Below are 24,951 nucleotides of genomic sequence, written 5' to 3'. Positions count from 1 at the left end.
CAGACGTTCAGAGGTGAAGAGTACGGGGAAGAGTAGACTCTCGGAGATATCTTCAGCACCGGTCCGCACATGTAATACCGAAGGACAGGTAAGACTGTCACCAGTCCCTCCGGTAATCCCCGAGTCTCCTGGGAGACATCTTCAGCGTTGGCAACATGAGAACACGCCGACTCCCAAGTGCCCATCGGCGCCGCAGTTTGCCCGCTTGCCAGAGCAGCCTTTGGCGCCCGGAACTTCCACAGCGGCGCTAGAACAACCTTTGGCTCCCGAGCGTCCATTGGCGCCCAGGAATACAGTTGCAACCGAGCGTCCACGAGCACCCAAGCGTCCGCTAGTGCCCACTAGCACCCACTAGCGCCCCAGCGTCCGCTAGCGCCCACTAGCGCCCGAGCATCCACAGGTATATATGCAACCAAGTGCACAGAGAGACCAGTCTGAAGCGCTCGGACAGCCTATGTCTTCAATTTCAGCTTCGAGCCTACCGACAGGACTTCAGGGGATGGCTGCCCCCGATCATTCATTAGACAGCATTTTGGGCTTTATTCAATCTGCGGCGCCCCGTATTCAACCTGTAGAGGCCTTATCACCTATTTCTTCAGCCGAAGAAGAAGAGAAAGGAGAAGAGGAGGATAAAGAGTCATCTCTCCTTGCCTACAAAGCCTTGCTTTTTTACTTTGTAGACAATTTTTCTGATTCATTCTCGCCAGTAACCCCCACGTCTCCAGTGTCTTCTTACATGAGAGACAACCAGGAAGACTCCAGGAAATTACCGAAACTGGTACTGTCTTTTTTGGCTCGAAAAGCGTTAAAGGAAATTAACCTTTGGCTTGAGGTTAAGAGGGATCAAGGCAAGGTCAACTTCTACTTCCCTCCTTCTCGTCTTTCTACTAGGAGACACTTGTGTTATGAAACCGGAGAAGCTCTCTCTTTGGGTGTGTCTGCCTTCGCCCAGGGAGACTTCTCCGCGCTTATTGACTCTGCGAGAAGATCAGCTTTCAACTCGGCCAAGATAATGTTTACGGCGTCAGAATTAGACCACCTCATTAAGAATATCTTTAAGGTGTTCGAAGTTTTTAGCTTCCTGGACTGGACAGTAGGGGTCTTGGGATGTAAACTGAAGAGCTATTCTATGTTGAGTGAGGAAGCTTTTACAGACATTTCAGGAGTGATCTCCTGTTTGGATAAGGGGATTAGAGACGGTTCCGCGGAACTAGCCTCTCTCTTCATGTTAGGTATCCTAAAGAAGAGAGAGCTATGGTCTTTTACATCCAAGGTGGTTTCTCGTACCCAAAAGTCTGCCTTGTTATATTCGCCCTTGGATAAGAAGCACCTGTTTCCAGAAGAAACAGTAGTGCTAGTTGCCTCCGAATTGCAGAAGAAAGCAACACAGGATCTTCTCTCGCATTCCGCTAAACGGGCTAGAGAAAATATCCCTAGTGTACGCCCCTCGCCAGCCAGCCGAGGACAACCCTTTCGGGGCAGAGGATTCGGTAGATATTTCCCAAGATCAAGGGGGAGAGCACGTTTCACCCTTAAATCTATTAAAAAATCATCAACCAACCCATCGACCAAGAAGTAGTATATCATTCCTTCGTGCGCCAGTAGGAGCGAGGCTCAATCAGTTTTGGGAAGAATGGGAAGCAAGAGGGGCGGAACCTTGGATTGTAAAGGTTTTAAGAGAAGGTTACGATATTCCGTTCGAGAGAAAGCCACCGTTATCAGGCTTTCCGATAGCTTTGACAGCCTACTCAGAAAATTCAAAGAAGTTCATCGCCCTTTCGGAAGAGGTTTCGTCTCTCTTGCAAAAGAAAACAATAGAGTTAGTAGAGGAGCCACTAACACCGGGGTTTTACAATTGTCTGTTCGTGGTTCCCAAGTCATCGGGGGGCTGGAGACCCGTATTGGATGTAAGCACTCTGAACCTTTATGTGCAAAAGACAAAGTTCAAGATGGAGACGAATCAGTCTGTCCTTTCATCAATCCGTCAAGGTGATTGGATGATCTCCAGCGATATGGAGGACACATATTTTCACATTCCAATTCACCAAAACTCGAAGAGGTTTCTGCGTTTTGTCTTCAGGGACAAAATATACCAGTTCAAAGTGCTGTGTTTCGGCCTTTCGACCGCACCACAGGTATTTACCCGAGTGCTAGCTCCCATTGCGAAATGGTTACATCTAGTCGGGATAAGGATATCCCTTTACTTGGATGATTGGCTTATCCGGTCATAAACAAAGGAGAGGTGCACGGAGGACCTTCAGAAAACCCTGACTTTAGCTCAGGATCTAGGACTGTTAATAAACAGACGAAAGTCGCAGTTATTCCCCAGTCAGGAATTAGTCTATTTGGGGATGAGGATCAACTCAGTGAGTTTTCGGGCTTTTCCATCCCCACAAAGAATCGAGTCGTGCCTGCAGAAGGTAGTGAAATTTTTAGCTCTCCAGGAATGCTTTGCAAAGGAATGGATGAGTCTTTTGGGCACTCTATCCTCAATAGAACAGTTCGTGACACTAGGGAGACTGCATATGAGGAACCTACAGTTCTTCCTCAGAGCAAATTGGAACAGAAAGAAGTTTCTGGACACTTTTGTGTTCCCTATCACACAGGAAATAAAAGGGGATCTGCAATGGTGGAAGTTAAGAGACAGACTTGCGGAAGGGAGATCCCTCCTCCCACAGAGCCCCAACCTAGTGTTTTTTTCAGACGCATCAGATCAAGGTTGGGGAGCGATTGTGGGGTAAGAAGAAGTTTCAGGAGTTTGGAATGCAGATAAAAAACAGTGGCACATAAATCAGAAGGAACTGACCACCATCCACTGGGGATTGCTGAAGTTCGCGGACGAAGTTCGCAACAAAGTACGTAGTGGCGATACACTCGGACAGCACGACAGCGCTCTCCTACATAAAGAATCAAGGAGGGACACACTTGTTTTCTCTTTGCGAGACGGCAAGGAGCCTGCTGGTATGGGCGAATTGGAATCAAACCACATTAATTCTGAGGTTCGTTCAAGGGAAACTCAATGTTCTCGCGGATGAACTGAGCCGCAGGAGGCAAGTGCTTCACACGGAATGGATGATGAATCCAGTGGTATGCCTTGAATTGTGGAAACTCTGGGGGAAACCTAGGATGGATCTGTTTGCCACAGCAAGAAACTATCGTCTTCCCCTTTACTGTTCACCAGCCCCGGACCCGAAAGCATGGTCAACAGATGCGATGCTTTTGGACTGGTCGAACAAAGACTTGTATACGCTTTTCCTCCATTCAAGATGGTGAGAGAAGTCATCAACAAATTCGGAACGCATCACAATGTTTCGATGAATCTCATTGCTCCATTGTGGCCAGCGCAGGAATGGTTTCCAGATCTTTTAGATCTTCTAATGGATTGGCCAAGGTTACTTCCTCAGAGAACAGATCTACTCAGACAACCCCACTTCAGGAGTTTCCATCAAGGACTATCCACTCTGTCTCTAACCGCTTACAGACTGTCCGACAACTCTTACGAGCGAAGGGGTTTTCAAGACAAGCGGCGAGAGCTATTGCGCAGTGCAGAAGGGAATCTTCAAATAAAGTCTATCAGGCAAAGTGGGCTGTGTTTAGAGCCTGGTGTAAAAAGCATAATGTTTCGTCTTCTAAAACAACTATAACAGAAATGGCAGATTTTCTTTTATATTTGAGAACAGATAGAAATCTGTCTACGGCAACTATCAAAGGTTATAAGGCGATGTTAGGATCTGTTTTCAAGCACAGAGGATTGGAAGTGTCGTCAAATAGAGATCTTGCAGATCTCATTAAGTCCTTCGATGTAGAAAAACCCAAAGGTTCAAAGATATTATCTTGGAACCTGGATGTAGTACTTAAGTGGTTGTCGGAAACTCCGTGTGAGCTGTTGCAAAGAGCATCATTAAGAGATTTGATGAGAAAGACCTTATTCCTAGTAGCTCTGTCTACAGCTAAAAGAGTAAGTGAAATAAATGCCATGGACAAGAGAATAGGCTTTGCACAGGGTAATGCAGTTTGCGCATTAATCTTGGGATTTTTGGCAAAAAACAAGATCCTGTCCAAACCGTGGCCTCGTTTGTTCAGAATCAAAAACCTCACGGACTTGGTAGGACCGGAAGAAGAGGAGAGGTTGCTTTGCCCGGTCAGAGCTCTGAAATGTTATTTACAAAGGACAGAGAAGGTTCGGGGCCCGTCTGACCGTTTATGGTGTTCGGTAAGGAATCTGTCGCGCCCGATGTCTAAAAACGCCCTGGCGTTCTTCTTACGTAGCGTGATTGTAGATGCTCATGCACAAGTGAAAGAAACCGACATTAATAAACTTAAAGTAAAAGCTCACGAGGTAAGAGCAGTGGCAACCCCTCTCTCTTTTAAACACAATCTCTCTTTGGACCGGTTATTCAAGCAACGTATTGGAAATGTAAATCAGTGTTCGCCTTGCATTACTTGCGTGATATTGAAACAGTATATGAAAATTGCAGTACCCTGGGTCCGTATTTAGCGGCGGGCACAGCATTGGGTAAGGGTGTGTAGGAAGTCATACCTTCCTAGCCTATCTCTTCGCCTTGAACGAGGTTGTTGAGTTTTTTACGGGAGTCTGGAGGTACTATGGATATACTAGGAGTGTTGAGTTGGGTATGAATTTTATGGTTATGGGTGAGGTGATATGTTTTTTACTCTGGTAATATTTGATTATTTGGTACTGCGCCCTGGGCAGGGGCATGATTTGGTTGACCATGCTAGCCACGAACATTCCCTAGCTGCATGGGTCCCACTGTTTAGAGGACGAGCCATGGCTATACCGCCACGTCCCTATGATTTAAGACGAGCGACTTTCAGAAGCAGTAATCAACTGTTTAGCTCTCTTAACAGGTAAGGAACCAACAAGCATCTGCATGGATGCTAGCTCTAAATACATATTTTGTATTATATATAAAAAAAAAAGTTATGAGCATATCCATGGATCCCACCTCCTACAATGTGGGATTCAGCTATGTAACTACTTGCTAAGTTGCATACATAAAAATGACTTTTTTATGATAAAATAAGATTTTAAGTATACTTACCAAGTAGTTACATGATCAAAGCCCGCCCTCCTCCCCTCACATGGATAATAGGGCATAAACAACTGATTTTCGGACGGTGTTGGTTCCCCACTCCCCCGATAGTGGGTGGGGGGTATCACCTAACCAAAACAAACTAGCGCTTCCGCGAATTTAAAAAATGCTAGCTGCCGACGGTTTTAGAAACTATAGCTATGTAACTACTTGGTAAGTATACATAAAATCTTATTTTCATACAATCAACTTACCTGTCAGATATATACATAGCTAAGACTCCGTCGTCCCTATGTATATGTATATCTGCCAGGTAAGTATGTATGAAACTTTATTGTATCATAACAATATCATTTTATCATAAAAAAGTTATTTTTATGCCAATTATAGTAACTAACTGAACTGCATGTTCTCTATCTCCGTTAACATTCAGGGGTACTAACATGAGGAATGGTTGAAACATCATTGTGTTTAATATTTCAAAATCCTGCAGTACTGTATTGATGAAAATAGCTGCAGTTTAGATACATTTTCATCCATCATTAAAATGATTTGCTTCTAAGTAAACTCTGTTTTGGGAGGAAATTAACTGGTTCTTAAAGCAGCAATAATTTCATAAACAAGATTCCATCATTTATGTAACCAATGTCTTTCGATTTATTTTACAGTCGTCTCCAGAGCTAGTCGATTGTTTGAGTCGAGGGGACTTTGCTGATTTCACAGCTCATTTGGAAGGATTTTCTTCCATTTATCAGCTGAATGCAGACAAGAAGAGCAAAAGTAAAGCCTTCCAGGCTCTTCAGGTGAGCAACCTTTATACACTAGTCATAACATAGTCATGTATTTTGGGCTTTTTATCTGTTATTTTTTTTTAGTTGAATTTTAGAATGGTGAAGAGATGATTATCTGAAGCTGTAATTAAGCCATGAATGTGTTGTGTTGATTCTCAGGCCCTTGAAACTGACCTCACCAAACTATTTGAATTGGCGCAAGAAACCCTCACCGACCCATATAATCTTGTCCTCAAGTCTCCAGTGGGACTTCTGCAGTGTCGGCGAGGTGGTGAGTGTTCTTAGTGGTAGATGTGTTATATTGCATGTATTCCCCATATGGAGGTAATTCCATCTGTGCATCTTATGCTGTGTACTGTAGGCATTACTTGAAGGTTCTTTGCAGTGTACCATTGGCCCCTAAGTGTGATACCTAGCATTCCTTCTTTTACTGTACATCAGTTCAAATTCTCTTGATTCCTAGTGTAATGTTGAGGTTTTTCTTCTGTTACACCTTTCAATCCTTTTTACTGTCATTTTCCATTTCAGTGCTGAATGACTGTAGGTCCTACACTTGGCCTGTTGTGTGTGTAGGAAGGGTAAAAAAACTAATGTTCATGAACTTACTTTATTATAAGTTTTAGGATGCTGTATATATGTTAGATAAGGTATCTATTGGAGTGATAACACTTCAGCTTAATGGACCTCTCCTTAACAACTTATGTACATATCAGTGACCTTATCCCTCTTACGCCGATTGGACGTATTAAACGTCGAGTCAAAATGTCTCCCGTTTGCCGATTGGACGTATTATACGTTGACTTAAAAAAGTTTTTTTTTAAATTCGCGGAAAAATACTTATAGTCCTACCAGCCGAAAACTTTTGAATCACGCGCCTTGGGGGATGCTGGGAGTTCACGGATCAAGGTGTTGTTTTGTTTACAATCGCTACGCAGGCGCGCAAGCGCGAATTTCTTTCTTATCACACTAAAAAGTATCAGTGACACATCTCAAAAATTATTTCGTCACTTTGACATAATTTTTGCACCATTTTAAATTATCCGTTACATGGAGTATTATATATGAAAATGTGTGCAATTTCATGTAGAATACAACAAAAAAAATACTCATGATTGTAGCTTTTATCAGTTTTGAAATATTTTCATATAAATAATGGTAAGTGCAAAAATTTCAACCTTCGGTCAACTTTGACTCTACCAAAATGGTCGAAAAACGCAATTGTAAGCTAAAACTCTTATATTCTAGTAATATTCAATCATTTGCCTTCATTTTGCAACAAATTGGACGTGTCTAGCACAATATTTCGATTTATGGTGAATTTATGAAAAAACTTTTCCCTTACGTCCGCGCGGTAACTCTTCCGATAAATTTTTTCGTGCGATTGTCCTAATGTTTGCACCATTTTAAATTTGCCGTTACATAAAGTTTTATATATGGAAATGTGTGCAATTTCATGCACAATACAACTTAGAACAACCCATGGTTGTACCTTTTATCAGTTTGAATATTTTCATATAATAACCTTTAAGTGCAAATATTTCAACTTTCGGTCAACTTTGACTCTAACCGAAATGGTCGAAAACGCAATTGTAATCTAAAACTCTTATATTCTAGTAATATTCAATCATTTACCTTCATTTTTGCAACGAATTGGAAAGTCCTCTAGCACAACATTTTGATTTTATGGTGAATTTATGAAAAAAATCAAAACATTTTCCTTACGTCCTCGCGGTAACTCTTCCAAAAAAATCTGATTTGTTCATGCCACTTACCTGACAGATATATATATAGCTGTATTTCTGAAGTCCGACAGAATTTCAAAACTCGCGGCACACGCAGTGGGGCGGCCGCAGGTGGTCAGTACCCATTCCCGCCGCTGGGAGGCGGATATCAGGAAACCATTCCCATTTTCTATTCATATTTTTTTCTGTCGCCGGTCGTAAACAACTGTTTACAGACCTCTGCTCAGGATTTTTTTGAATTTGACTCGCTTTTAAGTATCTGATTGGTTTTTTGGTATTGAATTGGATTGTTGAATTGGCATGCGCGATAGTGGACCGTTTTTTGATTTTGGATTGACTTTTCTATATAAGATATGTCTGGATCAAGTGCTGTGAGTTTCAGAGTGTGTGTGAGGACTGATTGTAAGGTGAGGCTACCGAAAGCATCGGTAGACCCCCACACAGTATGTATGAGTTGTTAGGGGCATAATTGTTTTGGGGGAAGTCATGAGGAAGTTTGCGGCCTCAGAAGGGACGAGGTTGACCCTGATCGCTCCGATGTGGCCAGCGAGAGAATGTTCACAGAGGTCATGTCTTTCCTTGTAGACTTTCCAAGGACATTGCCCTGGAGGAAAGATCTACTCAAACAGCCCCACTTCGAAAGGTTTCACCAAAACCTCTCCGCTCTGGGTCTGACTGCGTTCAAGACTATCGAAAAGTTGGCCAGAGCGAGAGGTTTTTCGAAAGCAGCTGCGAGAGCAATCTCACATGCAAGACGTGCTTCCACAAGAGCTGTTTACCAATCGAAGTGGGCTTCCTTCAGGGCATGGTGTAAAAAGGAGGGAGTTTCCTCTTCCTCGACCTCTGTGAACCAGATAGCTGATTTTCTGCTCTTTCTTAGGAATGTGCAGAAATTAGCGGTCCTACCATCAAGGGATATAAAAGCATGTTGTCAGCGGTTTTTAGGCACAGAGGCCTTGACCTGTCTGACAACAAGGACATTCATGACCTTTAAAGTCTTTCGAGACTTCGAAGGTTCCTCAAATGAGACCTCCGTCATGGAACCTTGACGTGGTCCTTAAATTCCTTATGTCAAGCCCTTTCGAACCGCTTCAGGCAGCGTCTCTTCGAAACTTGACAAGGAAGGCTCTTTTCCTAACTTCTCTTGCGACGGCTAAGAGAGTTAGTGAAAAAAATTCAAGCGTTTAGCAAGTTAATGGGATTCAAAGGAGACAATGCTGTCTGCTCGTTTTTGAACCCAAACTTGTTTCTTGGCGAAGAATGAAAATCCTTCGAACCCTTGGCCGAAGACTTTCGAGATCAAGGGTATGTCAAGTCTGGTGGGCCAAGAACCAGAGAGAGTCCTGTGCCCGGTCAGGGCTCTCAAGTTCTATGTGCATAGAACGAAAGAGGTAAGAGGTCCCTCAGGTAATCTCTGGTGCTCTGTGAAGAGACCAGAGTTACCTTTATCGAAGAATGCTGTTGCTTTCTTTCTAAGGGACGTCATTAAGGAGGCTCATTCATCTTTCCAGAAGACTGATTTGAGCCTCTTACGAGTGAAAGCGCACGAAGTTCGAGCTGTCGCTACCTCTCTTGCCTTCCAAAAGAACATGTCAATCAAGGACATCCTTGATTGCACCTTTTGGAGGAGTAACTCCGTCTTCGCCTCACATTACCTAAGGGATGTGAGAACGATTTATGACGATTGTAATGCACTGGGGGGCCCATACGTTTCTGCGGACACAGTCTTGGGGTCCGGAAGTAGCTCGTTCCCTATCCCTTAGTTGGGATTAGTTTAGTTTGTTGTTGGTTTTTAGGCTGTGGTGAGTCTTATGTGAAGATCTCCCATCCTTTTGTTAGTTTTAAGGGGTTTTTTGTGTGAATAGTTGGTCAGGTGGTGGTCAGTTGCTTCGTTGCCCTCATTTGTATGGGCCTCGATGGTCTTGTCATGTTTGAGGTCTCGTACCCGCTGACAGATCATCCAGAGCGCACCAGCACTACAGGCTGGCAACTCTGATTTAAGCAAAAGCAGCCTTACGTGACAGTAATCACATAGTCTACTTTGCAAACAGGTGAGGAACCAAGATGTATATCATCTACTTAATTTAAGTTTCCTAAAAAAAATCCTATTCTGTCTCTTCCCACCATCCGAAGGTGGGATTCAGCTATATATATATCTGTCAGGTAAGTGGCATGAACAAAATGTTATTGTTATTATACAATTAAGTTTGTTCATACTTACCTGGCAGATATATATAATTAAAGTGCCCGCCCTCCTCCCCTCAGGAGACAGAGGCATTAATAAAATATGAATAGAAAATGGGAATGGTTCCTGATATCCGCCTCCCGCGGCGGGAATGGGTACTACCACCTGGCCGCCCACAGCTGCGTGTGCCGCGAGTTTTGAAATTCTGTCGGACTTCAGAAAATACAGCTATATATATATCTGCCAGGTAAGTATGAACAAACTTAATTGTATAATAACAATAACATATTTTTTTCGTGCGATTGTCGAAATGTTTGCACCATTTAAAATTAGCTGTTACATAAAGTTTTATATATAAAAATGTGCGCAATTTCATGTAGAATACAACTAAAAATGATTGAAGGTTGTAGCTTTTCTCTTTTTTCGAAATATTTGCATATAAATCACGATAAATAGAAAAAAACCACGTTCGATCAATTTGACTCTACCGAAATAGTTGAAAAAAACGCAATTGTAAGCTAAAACTCAGACAATTTGGTAATATACAGTCATTTATCTTCATTTTGAAACAAATTCGAAGTGTCTAGCACAATATTTAGATTTATGGTGAATTTAAAAAAAAACTTTCTTTCCCTCTGCGCGCCGTTTCGCGGCCGAAAATCTCCGAAATGCGTACGTCGCATTATCCTAATATTTGCTCCTTTTCATATTAGCCGTTTTATAGAGTTTCTTATATGAAAATGTGCGCAAAGTCATGAAGAATGCAACAAAAAATAATTGAAGGTTGTAGCTTTTCTCATTTCTGAAATATTTGCCTATAAATAAATATATATATAAAAATGTTGACATTCGGTCAACCTTAACTCATCCGAAATGGTCGAGATCTGCAATTCTAATCTAAAACTCTGACAGTATCGTAATATTCAATCATTTTTCTTCATTTTGAAACAAATTGGAAGTCTCTAGAACAATATTTAGATTTACAGTGAATTTTTGAAAAAAAACATTTTTTTACGTCCGCGAGTTACAAATTCGTGCCTCATTTTGTGATAATATTTTTCCGGTGATGCTTTTATCGTTTTACAATGTATTATATATCAAAATTATTGCAATTTAGTGTACAATACAACAAAAAAAAGTAACTCGTTAGCTTTAACCGTTTTTCGCACAGCGCGATTTGAATACAATTATGTATGATTTTTTTTTTTTTTTTTGCCTACCATATATTGCATTATTCACATAAGATAATGATATTTTTTTTCATTTCTGATGGTTGCATACTAAACTTCAGGCAATGACAAAAAAATGAGCCAAAAATGAACTCTATTTTTTGAAAAAATTATTTTTTCCGTTTCCGCGCTCACTCCAAACCTGCCCCGGCATATGGGAGAGGTTGATTTTTAGGGCTTCGGCGTAAGAGGGTTAACCTTATTATGGTTATTTTTTCCTATGCTTTCTTTTTAGTTATGATACGTTTTTAGATATCTCTTAAAAGTTAAGTGTGAAGTACAGATTAATTTAGGTCAGGAACTGTGTGGAATTGCTGTTTGCTGTAAGAAACTTATAAATTAATCAAGTGCAGGCTATGGTTGGCAGTCCCAAGTTAGTGGTGGGGATTCTGTTCCTGCTGTTAACCGAAAAGTGCCGCTAATTATGGTAGTAAATGACGTTTACGAAGTTGTAAGCACCATTAGACCGCTTATCGGCACCAGTAAACCACTTATTTACGCCGATAAACTGCTTACTGATGCAGATAAACTGCTTACTGACGCTGAAAATCATTTATCGTCGCCAAAAATCTGGTAAATAGCGTCTTTACCCAAGCGCCGCAAAACCACAATGCTGGTAACCGATGCTGCCAATAAGCAAGGACTGCCTGTATAGGGTCTTTGTTACTTAAAATTGCTTAACAGACTTTGCTACTTATCTTAAAGGCTAGACCCCAAAAGCATCTACGTTTTAGGTTGAGGTGTTACTGTAGTAGACTTGCACACTTCAATGTTCTCCAAGAACCAGTGGAAATTGGGTTTACAGAACTTCATGTAGCATCATTAACAGAATAGAAAAGAACATTTGTTCATGAAACTTACCTGTCAGATATATATATAGCTGTATTTTTCCGAATCCGACAGAAATTTAAACACTTACGACACACGCAGTGGGAGTCAGGTGGTTAGTACCCATTCCCGCCGCTGGGAGGCGGGTATCAGGAATCATTCCCATTTTTCTATTCATAATTTTTCTGTCGCCGGTGCTGGAAACACCTGTTTTGCAGCACCTCCGTCCAGATTTTTGGAAACTTACTAGCTACTTGAGTATCCCTTTTGGTTTTTCTTTGGTATCTGAATTGGATCGGTGGCTTGGCACACGTTGACTTTGGTTTGAATTGATTTTGGTATTGAATTTTCTTTGATCAAGATGTCAGGGTCTAGTTCTATTAGCGCTAGATTTTGTTCGATGGCTGAAGTAGAGGTAGGCTACTGAAAGCTTCAGTAGACCCACATTCTGTTGTAAAGTGTGCAGGGGAATGAATGTACGTTTGAAAGTCGTTGTAAGGAGTGTGAAAGACTAACAGAGTCGGAATGGAAGGCGTATGAAACCTATCTTAAGAAACTTGAACGAGATAGGTTAAGGAGGTCTTCCTCCAGGAGTGTTTCAGGTAGGCAAGATTTAAATTATTCTCCTGCTAACCCTCCTTCTGTAGACTATGCTCCTTCCCCTGTAGTGTTGCCTCCGGCCCCTGAGACAGTGTCGGTAGAAGGTAATACGTTATCGCTAATTCTTGAATCGATTCGTAACTTAGAATCAAAAGTGTTAGCTCTGGAGAGCAAAAGTGAAGAAAAGTGCAGTGAAAGTGCCCCTTGTGTAGTGGAGGGTGCGTCAGATCGGCCTCATTTCGCCTCTAGACCTAGACCTCTGCTTGACTCCCAGATTACGGGGAGAGAGCATGTCGAAAGTCGAAGGAGGGTTACGAGGAACCCCCACCGATCTGGCGTGCCTTCGGCAGCTTCTGACGAACATACCCAGACTGCCAAGGAGCGTGCGCGTGCACGTCTTCTCAAGGAGTGCTTTTCTTCTTCTGAAGCTTCCTCCCCGCGCAAGGTGGAGCTCTCAATACCGCATCACGTCCGCTGAAAAGGACGGCTCGCGTGCGGGACGCTTCACGTCCAAGTTGTTCTCCGGAACTTTGCTCGTCGCCCGATAGTGCGTTTGCTGCTTTTCCTCCGCAGAAGAAGCGTAAGGATTATTCGGAGGCCGAGTCTTCCCTGGATGTTTCTTTCGAGCGCCGCAGTCGCTCTAAGGTGCGTGAAGCGGACGGTTCCTGGGAGTAGCAAGAAGGCGTCCCCTCGCCGCTCTCCTGCTCACAGGATCAGCCCCTCCCCAGAAAAGGAGGCTTCACCTACAAGCAAGATTCTTCAGTCTCTTCAGCAGCAACTTCGAGATGTTTTTCCTTCGAGAAAGACTGCTCCACGTCGCCGTAAGGATGACAACCTTCCTGTGAAGAGGTCGAGGCGTTCTCCCTCTCCCTCTCCTCGCTCGTCTCTCTCTCCGTTTGAGTCTCCCTCTAGAGTTAGTCCTGCTCCCCAGCAACTTTCTAGAGGAGGCGAGAAATTCGTTTCTCGCTCTCGTGAAGCGGTTGTTTCCGCTGATACGAAACTTGTGGATAAGAAGCGAGTTTCTTTAGATGCAGAAACGCGCTTCTGCGAAAGTCAGACGCGCTTTAGTGGACGCCGAAACGTGACTCGGTGCAAGTTTCGCGAGCGCCAGTGGACGCTCAGCGAGTGTTAGTGGACGGCTCGGCAGCGCACCAGTGGAGACGCTCGGCGCGCACCAGTGGCGCTCGGCGCGCATCAGTGGAACGCTCGGCGAGCATCAGTGGACGCTCGGCGCCGCAACCTGTGGACATCAGCGCGCACAAGTAGACGCCAGGTGTACACCTGTGGAGTTTGAGCGCGCTTCTGTCGGCGCCAGTAGATTGGATTCGGACCGCAAAACGCGCGCATACGGACGTCAGTTTTCCACTTCCGCAAGCACAAGCGGAGGCGGGAACTCTTCCTGTTCGCCGTTCTTTCTCTTTTGAGAAAGCTCGGGACTCTTCTTTACTTCCTCCGACTTCTCCAGTGTCTGAAGAGGAAGTTAGTGACGCTTTCGTCGAAAGGGACGAAGAACAGCAGTTGGCCCCAGTTTCGACGGACTACAAGGTTTTGACTCGTTTACTTCAGTCAGTCTTTGCAGACACCTTCCAACCTGAAGCTCCACGTACTCCTCCCTCTCAGTTTTCTTCTTCCAAAAGCTGCTAAGATCTCGGGCTTTGTGAGGATGAAGAAGTCGCTTTCTACGAAGCAAGCTTTTAGAAAGGTCCATGATTGGATGGAAAAGAGGAAAGCTTCAGGCAAGACTTCTTTCGCTTTACCACCTTCAAGACTTGGTGGCAAAGCTGGTATGTGGTATGAGACGGGAGAAAACGTCGGAGTTAAGCTTCCAGCCTCAGCTCAAGGAGACTTTTGGTAGCATTGTAGACGCCACCAGAAGATCTTTTTTGTCTTCCTCGAAGGTCTCGTGGACACATAGCGAGTTAGACTTTCACCTTAAAGGCCTCTTCAGGACACTAGAGGTCTTTAATTTTTGGTTTTGACTGGTGCCTGGGGGTATTGGATGCCAGGTCCAGGAGTTTCTGATTCCATCACTCTGGGGGAGCTGTCCAGTGTATTGTCTTGCATGGACAAGGCCGTCAGGGATGGTTCTGAGGAATTGGCTGCTCATTTCAGCACGGGACTGCTTAAGAAAAGAGCACTTTTTTGCAATTTCACTGCAAAGTCGGTCTCACCTGCGCAAAAAGCGGATCTTCTTTTCGCGCCTTTCTCAGAACATCTCTTCCCCCAGTCTATGGTAAAGGACATAGCAGCCAGTCTCCAAGAGAAAGCAAACTCAAGACCTTCTGGCTCAGTCTTCTAGGAAGCCTGCTACTTCTTCGGCTTCTGGGTCCTCTGCTTTGAAGAAGTCGAAGCCCTTTCGACCCGCTTCTTCCTCGAAGCCAGCCCCTCGAGGAAGAGGCTCTTTCAGAGGCAAGACTCCCGCTCCTTCCAAGAGCAAGAAGTGAGAGGGAAGTCCTTCAGACACCAGTAGGAGCCAGACTTCTACATTTCGCGGAAGCTTGGGAAGAGAGAGGTGCCGACGCTTGGTCTCTGGACATCGTCAAGAAGGGGTACAGAATTCCTTTCCTGTCGTTACCCCCGCTGTCTTCGACACAAAGGATTTGTCTCCGTCGTATCAGGGAGAAAAACAGACAGTGCTTCACGATCTATTAGATCAAATGATCGAGAAGCAGGCAGTGGAACAAGTCTTCGACCGGAGTTCTCCGGGGTTCTACAACCGTCTGTTCCTAGTGCCGAAGCAGTCAGGGGGGTGGCGCCCCGTTCTGGATGTCAGCAGTCTGAATCGCTTCGTTACCAAGCAGAAGTTCAAGATGGAGACACCTCAATCCGTGCTTGCAGCTTTAAGACCGGGGGATTGGATGGTCTCGTTAGACCTTCAGGACGCATACTTTCACGTCCCCATCCATCCCCGTTCAAGGAAATACCTGCGGTTTTGTCCTGAAAGGGAAGATTTTCCAATTCGGGCACTCTGCTTCGGTCTCAGCACGGCGCCGATGGTGTTCACCGTTCTTATGAAGAACGTTGCGAGGTGGCTCCATCTTGCGGATATAAGGATCTCTCTCTACCTAGACGACTGGCTTATTCGAGCCTCATCGCCAGACAGGTGTCTGAAGGACCTGCACACGACTCTGTCGTTAGCGAAGTCCCTGGGACTTCTGGTGAATCTCGAGAAGTCGCATCTGACTCCTTCTCAATCCTTAGTCTATCTGGGGATTCAGATGGACTCAGTGGCTTTTCGGGCTTTTCCGTCCCAGGGGCGACAACTTCAATGCCTGGACAAAGTGTCGGCCTTTCTGGAGAAGGAAACATGCTCGGTGAGGGAATGGATGAGTCTGCTGGGGACCATTTCCTCACTGGAGAAGTTTTTGTTTCTCTGGGAAGGTTGCACTCCGACCACTTCAGTTCTTCCTCTCAAGCAATTGGTCACGCAAACAGGATCTAGAAGAGGTCTTGCTTTTGACGGAAGAAGTGAAAAAGCACCTCAAATGGTGGTTGGATCCAAAGAAGCTTGCGGAAGGTCTTTCGCTCAAGCTTCGGAACCCGACCTAGTGTTGTTCTCCGACGCGTCTCCACCGGTTTTGGGAGCAACACTGGGAGGGAGAGAAGTGTCAGGCACCTGGAGAGGGGAACAGGTGTCCTGGCACATCAATCTAAAAGAACTCTCAGCGGTTTACCTCGCTCTGAGGTTCTTCGAGGAGGAAGTCTCCAGCAAAGTGGTTCAGATAAACTCGGACAACACCACAGCCTTGGCATACCTCAGGAAACAGGGGGGAACTCACTCTCATTCTCTGTTCGTCATCGCGAGGAATATCCTGATGTGGGCGAAGGCGCAAAACGTCACGATTCTGACAAGGTTTGTGTCAGGCGTGGAAAATGTGCGAGCGGACCTTCTCAGTCTGGTCGAAGGACAGCTTCTGCCGACGGAATGGACCCTTCATCAGGAAGTATGCCAGGCGCTATGGAAGCTGTGGGGACGTCCTCATGTGGACGTTTTCGCACAATTCCCGAACGAAGAGACTTCCGCTGTATTGCTCCCAGTTCTGGACCCGGGAGCAGTGGCAGTAGACGCCCTACTGTGGAATTGGTCGGGACTAGACGTTTACGCTTTTCCCCATTCAAAATACTCGGGGAAGTAATGAGGAAGTTCGCTGCCTCAGAAGGAGCGAGAATGACCCTCATCGCCCCCTTCTGGCCAGCGGCCGACGGTTCACGGAGGTGATGTCCTTCCTAATAGACTTTCCGAGGACTCTGCCCCTAAGGAAAGATCTACTCAGACAGCCCCACTTCGAGAGGTACCACAAAAACCTCCCCGCTCTGAGTCTGACTGCGTTCAGACTATCAAGAAGTTGGCCAGAGCGAGGGGTTTTTCAAGACCTGTGGCAACGGCGATTGCCAACGCAAGGAGGCCCTCCTCAGTCGCAGTTTACCAATCAAAGTGGGCTGTCTTTAGAAGTTGGTGCAGAAGGAAGGGCATTTCCTCCACCTCAACCTCTGTGAGCCAGATAGCAGATTTCCTTCTTCATCTTAGGAAAGAAGCGAAACTAGCCGTTCCCACGATTAAAGGCTACAGAAGCGTGCTTTCTGTGGTCTTCAGACATAGAGGACTCGACTTAGCGAATGATAAAGACATTCATGATCTCATTAGATCATTTGAGACTGTGAAAGTTCTCCAACCTAAGGTACCATCGTGGAACTTAGACGTGGTACTGAAGTTCCTCATGTCGAGTCAATTTGAACCGCTCCATTTAGCCTCGCTTAGGAATCTTACTAAGAAGACTATTTTCCAAATAACCGCTCTGGCGACGGCGAAGAGGGTTAGCGAAATTCAAGTCATAAGCAAGCATATTGGGTTCAAGGATCATAGTGCAGTTTGTTCCTTAAGTCCTACGTTCTTGGAAAACAAGAACGAGAACCCTTCCAACCCTTGGCCGAGAACGTTCGAGATCAAGGGGTTGTCGGAGCTAGTGGGACCTGAAGCTGAGAGAGTCCTGTGTCCTGTCAGGGCTCTCAAGTTTTATTTGCAGAGAACCAGAGCATGCAGAGGTTCTTCGGAGAACTTGTGGTGCTCTGTGAAAAAACCAGATCTTCCGATGTCGAAGAATGCACTGGCGTTCTTCTTAAGAAGTACGATTAAGGAAGCCCATGAAAAGTGTGGTGAAAGTGACATGGAGCTTCTGAAAGTGAAAGCCCACGAGTTGAGGGCTATTGCTACTTCGGTGGCTTTTCACAAGAATATGGCAATCAAAGACATTTGAGCGCCACTTATTGGCGAAGCAATTCGGTGTTCGCTTCACACTACCTGCGGGAGGTGAAAGCAACATACGAAAATTGTTACTCGCTAGACCATACGTCGCTGCAGACACTGTTTTGGGGGCAGGAGGTAGCGCTCATCCTATCCTTTAATGGTTTAGGGGAGTTTTTAATTTGTGTTATGGTTGTGGGGTTGACCGCCTGCGGCGGATCTCCCTTCCATTAGCTTAGTCTATGTGGGATACTTTTGTAGTCTACGCCAGGTGTTTGGTTTTTACTTCGTTGCCCTCATTTGTATGGTCTATGGTCTAGTCCCCCCCCCCCCCCCCCCCCCCCCCCCCCCCCCACGTCGTGGTCTCGCCCCTGTTGACAGATCATCTGGAGTGCACCAGCTATATAGGTCTCTACCTCGCTGGCAACTCTAGTAGCACAAGCAGACTTACGCGGCAGTAACCTCGAAGTCAGCTATGCTAACCAGGTAAGGAATCAAGATATCAATTATCTGCATATATATGTTTCCTAAATCTTCTATTCTGTCTACTCCCACCACCAAAGGTGGGATTCAGCTATATATAATCTGACAGGTAAGTTTCATGAACAAAATGATATTGTAATGATACAATTAAGTTTGTTCATACTTACCTGGCAGATATATATAATCAAGTACCCACCCACCTCCCCTCAGGAGACAGTGGAAATAAAAAATTATGAATAGAAAATGGGAATGATTCCTGATACCGCCTCCAGCGGCGGGAATGGGTACTAACCACCTGACTCCCACTGCGTGTGTCGTAAGTGTTTAAATTTCTGTCGGATTCGGAAAAATACAGCTATATATATATCTGCCAGGTAAGTATGAACAAACTTAATTGTATCATTACAATATCATTTTATTGACCCAAAAGAGAGAATAAAAAATATGTACATTGTGTCTTAGCAAAGTAGGGTTGTAAGGATTACTAGCTGTTATTAAGGTGATATGCTTTTACAGTTCCTTTCCTTATGATTTCTCTCTAATGCATAGTAATATTGTTTGTAGTTATGTTGGCATGCCAGCGTTGTTATTTTATAATTGTGTATCATTGTATTTTCCATCTTATTAGGTCACGCCATGCGTTTAGTTTATTTCGTGTCCCCGTACGAACTTCTGGATGTTGCTGCTGGGCGTTCAGTGACTCTGACGACAGACACTCTGTCTTCCTGTAACTTGTCTCACTATGTGACAGTAAATATTGATGCCTCGACGTCTCACAAACTGCAGACGACAACATTGATGAATATACAGCAGGCTAATGGGCAAAGGTAAGGTTTTTTAAGAGTGAAATATTCAGATTATTCATACGTACAATAAAGATGTTATATGAAATCTCTGAAGTTTTGCAAATTCTCTATCAAGACTTCATTGTGCTTGTGAATGGCACTGCTGTGGATTTATTTAGTGAGATGATATACATAGTACTCTCCTTGAAGAATTTCATGAATTTGTGGTCAGTTTTTAGTGAACCTTGGATATTTGTCCAGCATTTAAAAATATATGTCAGTGAAATTGTAGTTTTCCAATATTTATGTTGAAATCTTATGTAGAAATCAGAATTCTTTTATCACATGTTGAAATCAGAATCCTTTTATGAAAGGAAATAGTTACCATTGATCGTAAATGTTAAACTTTTTCTTGAATAATTGTAAATTTGACTCCAAGATAACAAGACTTCCCACAAATTCATTCACTAACGTCTTGCAGGTTGCCTTCGTTTTCTGGGCTCACAGCTGACAACAGCATGACATTACCCGGATGTTTCTCCTTGAAATTGAGGAGTCCTTTGCCTCTTTCTTTACCCTTGATCAAGCGCATTACAGAAGTCACTGGGCTGGAATGTGCTGACCTTTCCAATCAGCAGTCGCTGATTTCCCTCATTGTGGAGCAAGCGTCCGATGGCCGGTCTGAATGCAATAGTAACCGGGGACTCTTTGTGGTGAGGTTATCCTATATGTTGAAAGAGAGAGATGGATTTTTTTTATTATTGCTGAGTAAACATTTGTGGATTTTAATAAATGGAAGATTTTTAAATATTAGCTATTTGATTGGTATTTTAGTGTGTTAATACATGCCAGTATACTAGTATACAGTAGTAGTATTCAATTTTGTGTGCCAGAAGCCTGCTTATTGTATTGTACTTTCAGACTTTGCCAGATCAGCAACACTGCTATTTCATGACCAGCGCTGGTGAACTTCCAGGCGTCATGGTTAGTTCAGTTCCGTTTACTCACCCAACACACATAACCAGTATCCTGATGTGTCTTCGAGCCCAGACAGCCTTTAATACTCTTATTGCCTCTTGTGTTAGACCTGCCAGTAAGCAAGGTGAGTGCGAATGCAGTACAGTATAGTATATTTGAATGTGTTATATGTGAAAAAATGCTTTTCATGCTATATTGCTGCAGTTTTATGCACTAGGTGAAATTATTTGATTAATCGTATGTACTCTATCTTTATTAAGTGGAGCAATTACTAATAGCAGTATACAAATTGACCTAATGTTTTTTTATGTTGACTTGTGAAATGCCTCCTGTCTTTCTATGGTTATGTTTATAAACTAGATTTGATTTCATATTGAACAGATCTGGACTCTGCTTATATGTTTGAAGTTACGGCAGCCAGTCACGAATATATCTCTGTAACTTTTGAACATCCCCAAGAGGAAAGCACTGCCACTGCAGAAATTGATTTGACTGACATCAGCAATGCTCGCTGTCGCTTGCACACACTGACTCCAGATCTTGGCTTCTGCTCAGAAGAATATGTTACAAAAGTTTTGCAGAGGTTTGTCAGTTTGTCTTGGTAATATTATTATTTTAACAATATTTGGTCGATCATCCTTTCATTGCTAAAACCTAAACATGATCATAAACTGTTAAACCAATATCACTTGTAAGATTAATGAATTCAGGAGGTATCTTTACTGAATACAAGAAACTCAAGAGAATACAGTATACTGGGCCCTTACATATATGTATAATAATAGTACAGTCATTGTAGTATTTTAGTTTCTGTACATGATTGCTTATTGTTTGCATACTTCACATGAAGTATACAGAATGTGTACTTCATGTGAAGTATACATTCTGTTTTCAAGTTGAAAAGTCTTGCTAACGTCATTAAATGTCTCCAGTGACTGCTGATTTTAATTTCATGCTTTTGTGTTTACCTTGATTAACAAAAGTTGTAGATAGTACGTAAATATCTCCTGTATTAACCCTGTAAAAAGCTGTTTTCCTAATGGGAAGATAACCAAGCATCTAAAATAAATTCTGTGTAAAGAGAGTTCTACTGAATCAGAGAGTATATAGAGTTTGTTACATCAGTCGACCCCCGGCTATTCTTGGTTTCAGATTCGCAGACTCACCAATTCACAGATTTTGCTGTGGCACATAGATACGCATTATTCGCAGACAATTCGCCGATTCTCTGTATTTTTCATAGAGAAAGGTTCACTAATTACTGTTTTCATATAATTTTTGTGACTAAATGTATTTTTTGTGATAAAACTATTAAAATACTCAGGTATATAGTAAGTGTTTTTAGAGGGTTTTTAGGTGTTTGAAAAGTCAAAATAGGCAGTTATAAGTGTTTTGAGGAGGGTTCCAAGTATTCGCTGATTTTAGCTGTGTGGGGGGATGGGGACGGTTTATGGTACACATCCCCCATGAATACCGGGCGTCGACTGTATATGTATAATGACTCCAAAGATAGGGAGGACTTTAGCTGGAGAGAATGTGAATTGTTATATTATTAAGAAATCCAAAGAAAGGAGTTTCCAACAAGGTAATGTTAATTTTCAGTTCACTTTTGTTCCGGTTTAATTCTCAGTGATCGGCGTGTAATTTTCAAATCTGTACCATTTTTGTCTGGTTATGCATCAAAGTATTTCTTCAGATGCTTAGAGTTCAAATGGCAGAGTTACAGTAATGGATTTTGCCTATTATGTACTTACAGTATCTTCATTGTTTTTCTATTGAAGTTGAATTTAGGCATCTAGCCAATTCCAGCTTTTCCTTTGTCTAAAGTTAACTCATTTGAGTGTTCTCATGCTATACAGTTTTGTAACATGATTTCACAGAAATAGAATAAGATCATTGTTATCAGAAGAAGAGAAAATTCAAGTTTTAATGTTGATTCAAAAAAATTGAGAAATTATATTCATAATTGCAAAGTATTATATTCAATTCTGAATTGATATTACAGTTTTATTTTCAGGTGCATGTCCATACCTGTCACAATGCGTGCAGTGATGCGGAAAGTGGCCAAAGAAGAGAGGAGAGATACCATCGCGAGCGGAGACTCTGCTGTTATGATGGGGGGTAGCAAGCTGAACTCTGACCTGAATCAGAACACAAAATTTATGCTGAATGATTACGACAAGATCAGTGTCCGGCGGGATCAGTTGATGGCTCCCCATATGACAAACCTGAATAATGTGGTTGCTAATACAGCCTCAGGTGGTCAAAACTATTACAATGGGCCATACTCGAACAGTAACCACAACACTGGTAGTGCGGAGACCAACACTAATCCCTTGGCTGCCTTGGGAAATGCAGTGCAAGAGGCAGGCACGCCCCTTGGATACGGAGCGCTGCTGGGTGCGGTAAATCATAAATCTGGACTTAATCAGTCTTTTTTAGGTGATGGTAAAACTGCAAAAGTTAGAAAGAAAAAACAGAGTGTAGATATTGATAAGAAAAGTCCAAAGTTTGGGGACGATGTCATTGACATCGATGATGGAAGCTCGGATGCATTTCTAGCCGATGGTGTTGCTAGCATGATGGAAAAAAGACGTGATGTGAAATTTGAAAAGATTCCAAATTTTATCAATACCAGTAAGCGAAGATCATCCAGTGATAGTGGTGCTACAGATTTTGCAACGAGCGACCTAGCAGCGCTAAGGGAACAGGTGTATGGTCCAGCCAGTGTTGCAAACTATGCAAAAATCAACTCCTATACTCACAAGGAGAACAAGGAAGCCGTCAAGAAAGTGAAAAAGCCAAGGATTGACGGGAGTGATTCTCGTAAGTCGCCAATTGTCTTGGACTTGACAGAAACGGAAGGATCTGGGAAGAAAGTCGGTGGGAGTAGCAGTAGTCATACGTCATCCCTGAGTGCTGCTCTCCTTAAGAGGCCTGGCATAGAAATCATTCCGATTCCCATATCAATCCCTTCCTCCATTACTGTCACGCCTGTGGTGAAGTCTGAGGACAAAAACAAGGACAAGAAGGATCGACGTGACAAAAAGGATCTTGACAGGAGAGACAAGAAGCGCAAACGCGAAGATTCTCCGAGTAGTAACAATTCCAGCAGTACGTCTAAAGCATCCAAAGTACAAATAATTAGTAGTAGCATAAAACACTCATCAATATCATCCTTAGAAAAATTTAAGAGTGAAAGTGGTAGTAAGTCAGGACTGTCTGGGATCACGGTCAAACCCAGCACTCCTCCGTATCAGTCGCCATCTAAGAAATCATCTCTCTCACCCAGCATTTCAAAGTCAGTACTTCACAATAAAGTATCTGTCAGTCCAACTCATAAGCCAAATAAAGTCATCTATAGCCCAAGTAATAGCAGTAGTAGTCAGTCGTCATCATCATCCTCGTCATCTCCCAAGGAAAGGAGTAGTCCTAAGCCTTCCACTGGAAGCCCAAAGCATTCCAACATGTCTCCAAAACACACTAGTTTAGGTAAGCCAAGCATGACACAGTTAAAGTCAGCATCTCCAACTTTTTCTAAGCCATCCCTTTCTCCAAAACTACCCAAAAGCAAAGATAAAGAAAGAAGTTCTAGCTCAAGTCCGTCACGTCCAGCAACTTCAAGTTCTTCGTCATCGTCTTCAAGTTCCTCTCCAAGTTCTGGCTCAAAAGCAAAAGTGTCGAGTTCATCATCATGCAGTGATAAGATTAAAGCCAGCATCAGTGATGCTCTGACAATTACCAAAGTTTCTACTGGCGAATCCTCTTCATCATCATCGTTAGCCACTTCGTTTCTTGCAAATGCTCAACCCCAGACTGCTCCTGCTTCTCTGGATGATAAACCTCCATCATTTTCCTTGGACAAAGCAAAAGTTTCTCCTCCCAAGAATAGAAAAGGATCCAGCCTCTCTGATATTGTTGACAAATTAAGGGCTGGTGTGGGAGGCAGTTCAGACTCTGTCACTATTATTGAAAAGAATGATAAGGATCCAAAAGAGATATCAAAGTCAGGCTCAGGAGAGAAGAAAGATGGTGACAAGAAAACTGATTATACAAGCAAGACCTCAAATGTTGGCATCAAGTTAACTATCAATAAAGCTAAAATGAAGGATGGCAATGGTTCTAAATCTTCATCATCATCATCTTCCTCCTCCTCCTCATCGTCCTCATCCTCTTCCTCCTCCTCCTCATCAAGCTCAAAATCAGCAATCTCAAAATCCTCGTCAGGATTAAAACCAGGAGTAGCAAGTGGTCCAGCATCGAAAAAGACCCCATTGTTAAGCAGCTTACCCCCAATACCAAAATTACCTCGTTCATCAGTGTCAAATGTAACTGCCACTGCTGTTTCCCCTCTTGGTGCTTCAAGCTTACCTGGAGTACATTCAAGTCCTCTGCAATATCAGCGGGAGAGGACCAAAGACAAGGACAGAGATATCAAGGATAAGGATAAAGACAAAGATCGAGCTGGTTCTGGTGATCGGAGTAAGGCCAAAGAATCGTCACCCGGAAAATACCTTTCAAATAACAGCTCATTAGATATGAAAAAATTAGGTCAGAATAAATCCTCTCTTCCTAAACAGCCATCAAAAGAGGACCACATCCAGAACCAAAGAAAACTGGATGTAGATAATCCAGAGAAGGTTGCTAAATCAGTGTTTCAGTCTGACATGGATGGGGAAAAAAAGGAGAAGTTAGGCCCAACAAAGGCAGAAGCAGATTCTACGTTGAATTCCTTCCTCGATTCTTCGACACCTGGAAGGAATCTAGAAAACTCTTCAGATAAAGGAAACTCAGGGATTCACAATTCATTATTAGGTATCAATAAACTGTCTTCAACAGGGACAGGTTCATCCATCTCGCCAACAGTTAACTCGACAGGTTCTGGAGAGGTGCGACCCAGGGATATTTACCCACAACAGCAATACAAACCTAACAAAGATACCAAAGATGAAGGGAAAGGGAAAACAGAAATGGTTCCTCCTCGCCCTCCAGTTACTTCTGGCATCAGTGGTTCAAATGCCTCTGTTTTTGATC

The 24,951-nt window shown here is 43.2% G+C and overlaps 1 protein-coding gene across 2 annotated transcripts in view; it reads left to right on the top strand.

The window, feature by feature from the left end:
• The window catches only part of LOC135201630 (mediator of RNA polymerase II transcription subunit 1-like), a 38,407-nt gene that overhangs the window by 12,565 nt on the left and 891 nt on the right, over window positions 1-24,951 (top strand). For both annotated transcript variants that reach the window (XM_064230698.1, XM_064230699.1), the window contains exons 5-11: window positions 5,723-5,857; window positions 6,005-6,116; window positions 18,783-18,981; window positions 19,421-19,652; window positions 19,861-20,041; window positions 20,299-20,500; window positions 21,935-24,951. The exon at window positions 21,935-24,951 is cut by the window's right edge and continues 891 nt beyond it. In XM_064230698.1, coding sequence (XP_064086768.1) covers window positions 5,723-5,857; window positions 6,005-6,116; window positions 18,783-18,981; window positions 19,421-19,652; window positions 19,861-20,041; window positions 20,299-20,500; window positions 21,935-24,951 — 4,078 coding nt within the window. The remainder of the gene's footprint in view (window positions 1-5,722; window positions 5,858-6,004; window positions 6,117-18,782; window positions 18,982-19,420; window positions 19,653-19,860; window positions 20,042-20,298; window positions 20,501-21,934) is intronic.

The sequence above is a fragment of the Macrobrachium nipponense genome, chromosome 28 (assembly GCF_015104395.2).
Source record: "Macrobrachium nipponense isolate FS-2020 chromosome 28, ASM1510439v2, whole genome shotgun sequence".
Taxonomy (NCBI): domain Eukaryota; kingdom Metazoa; phylum Arthropoda; class Malacostraca; order Decapoda; family Palaemonidae; genus Macrobrachium; species Macrobrachium nipponense.
Note: the sequence above shows the minus strand (reverse complement) of the source record. Positions and strands in the feature narration are given on the sequence as shown.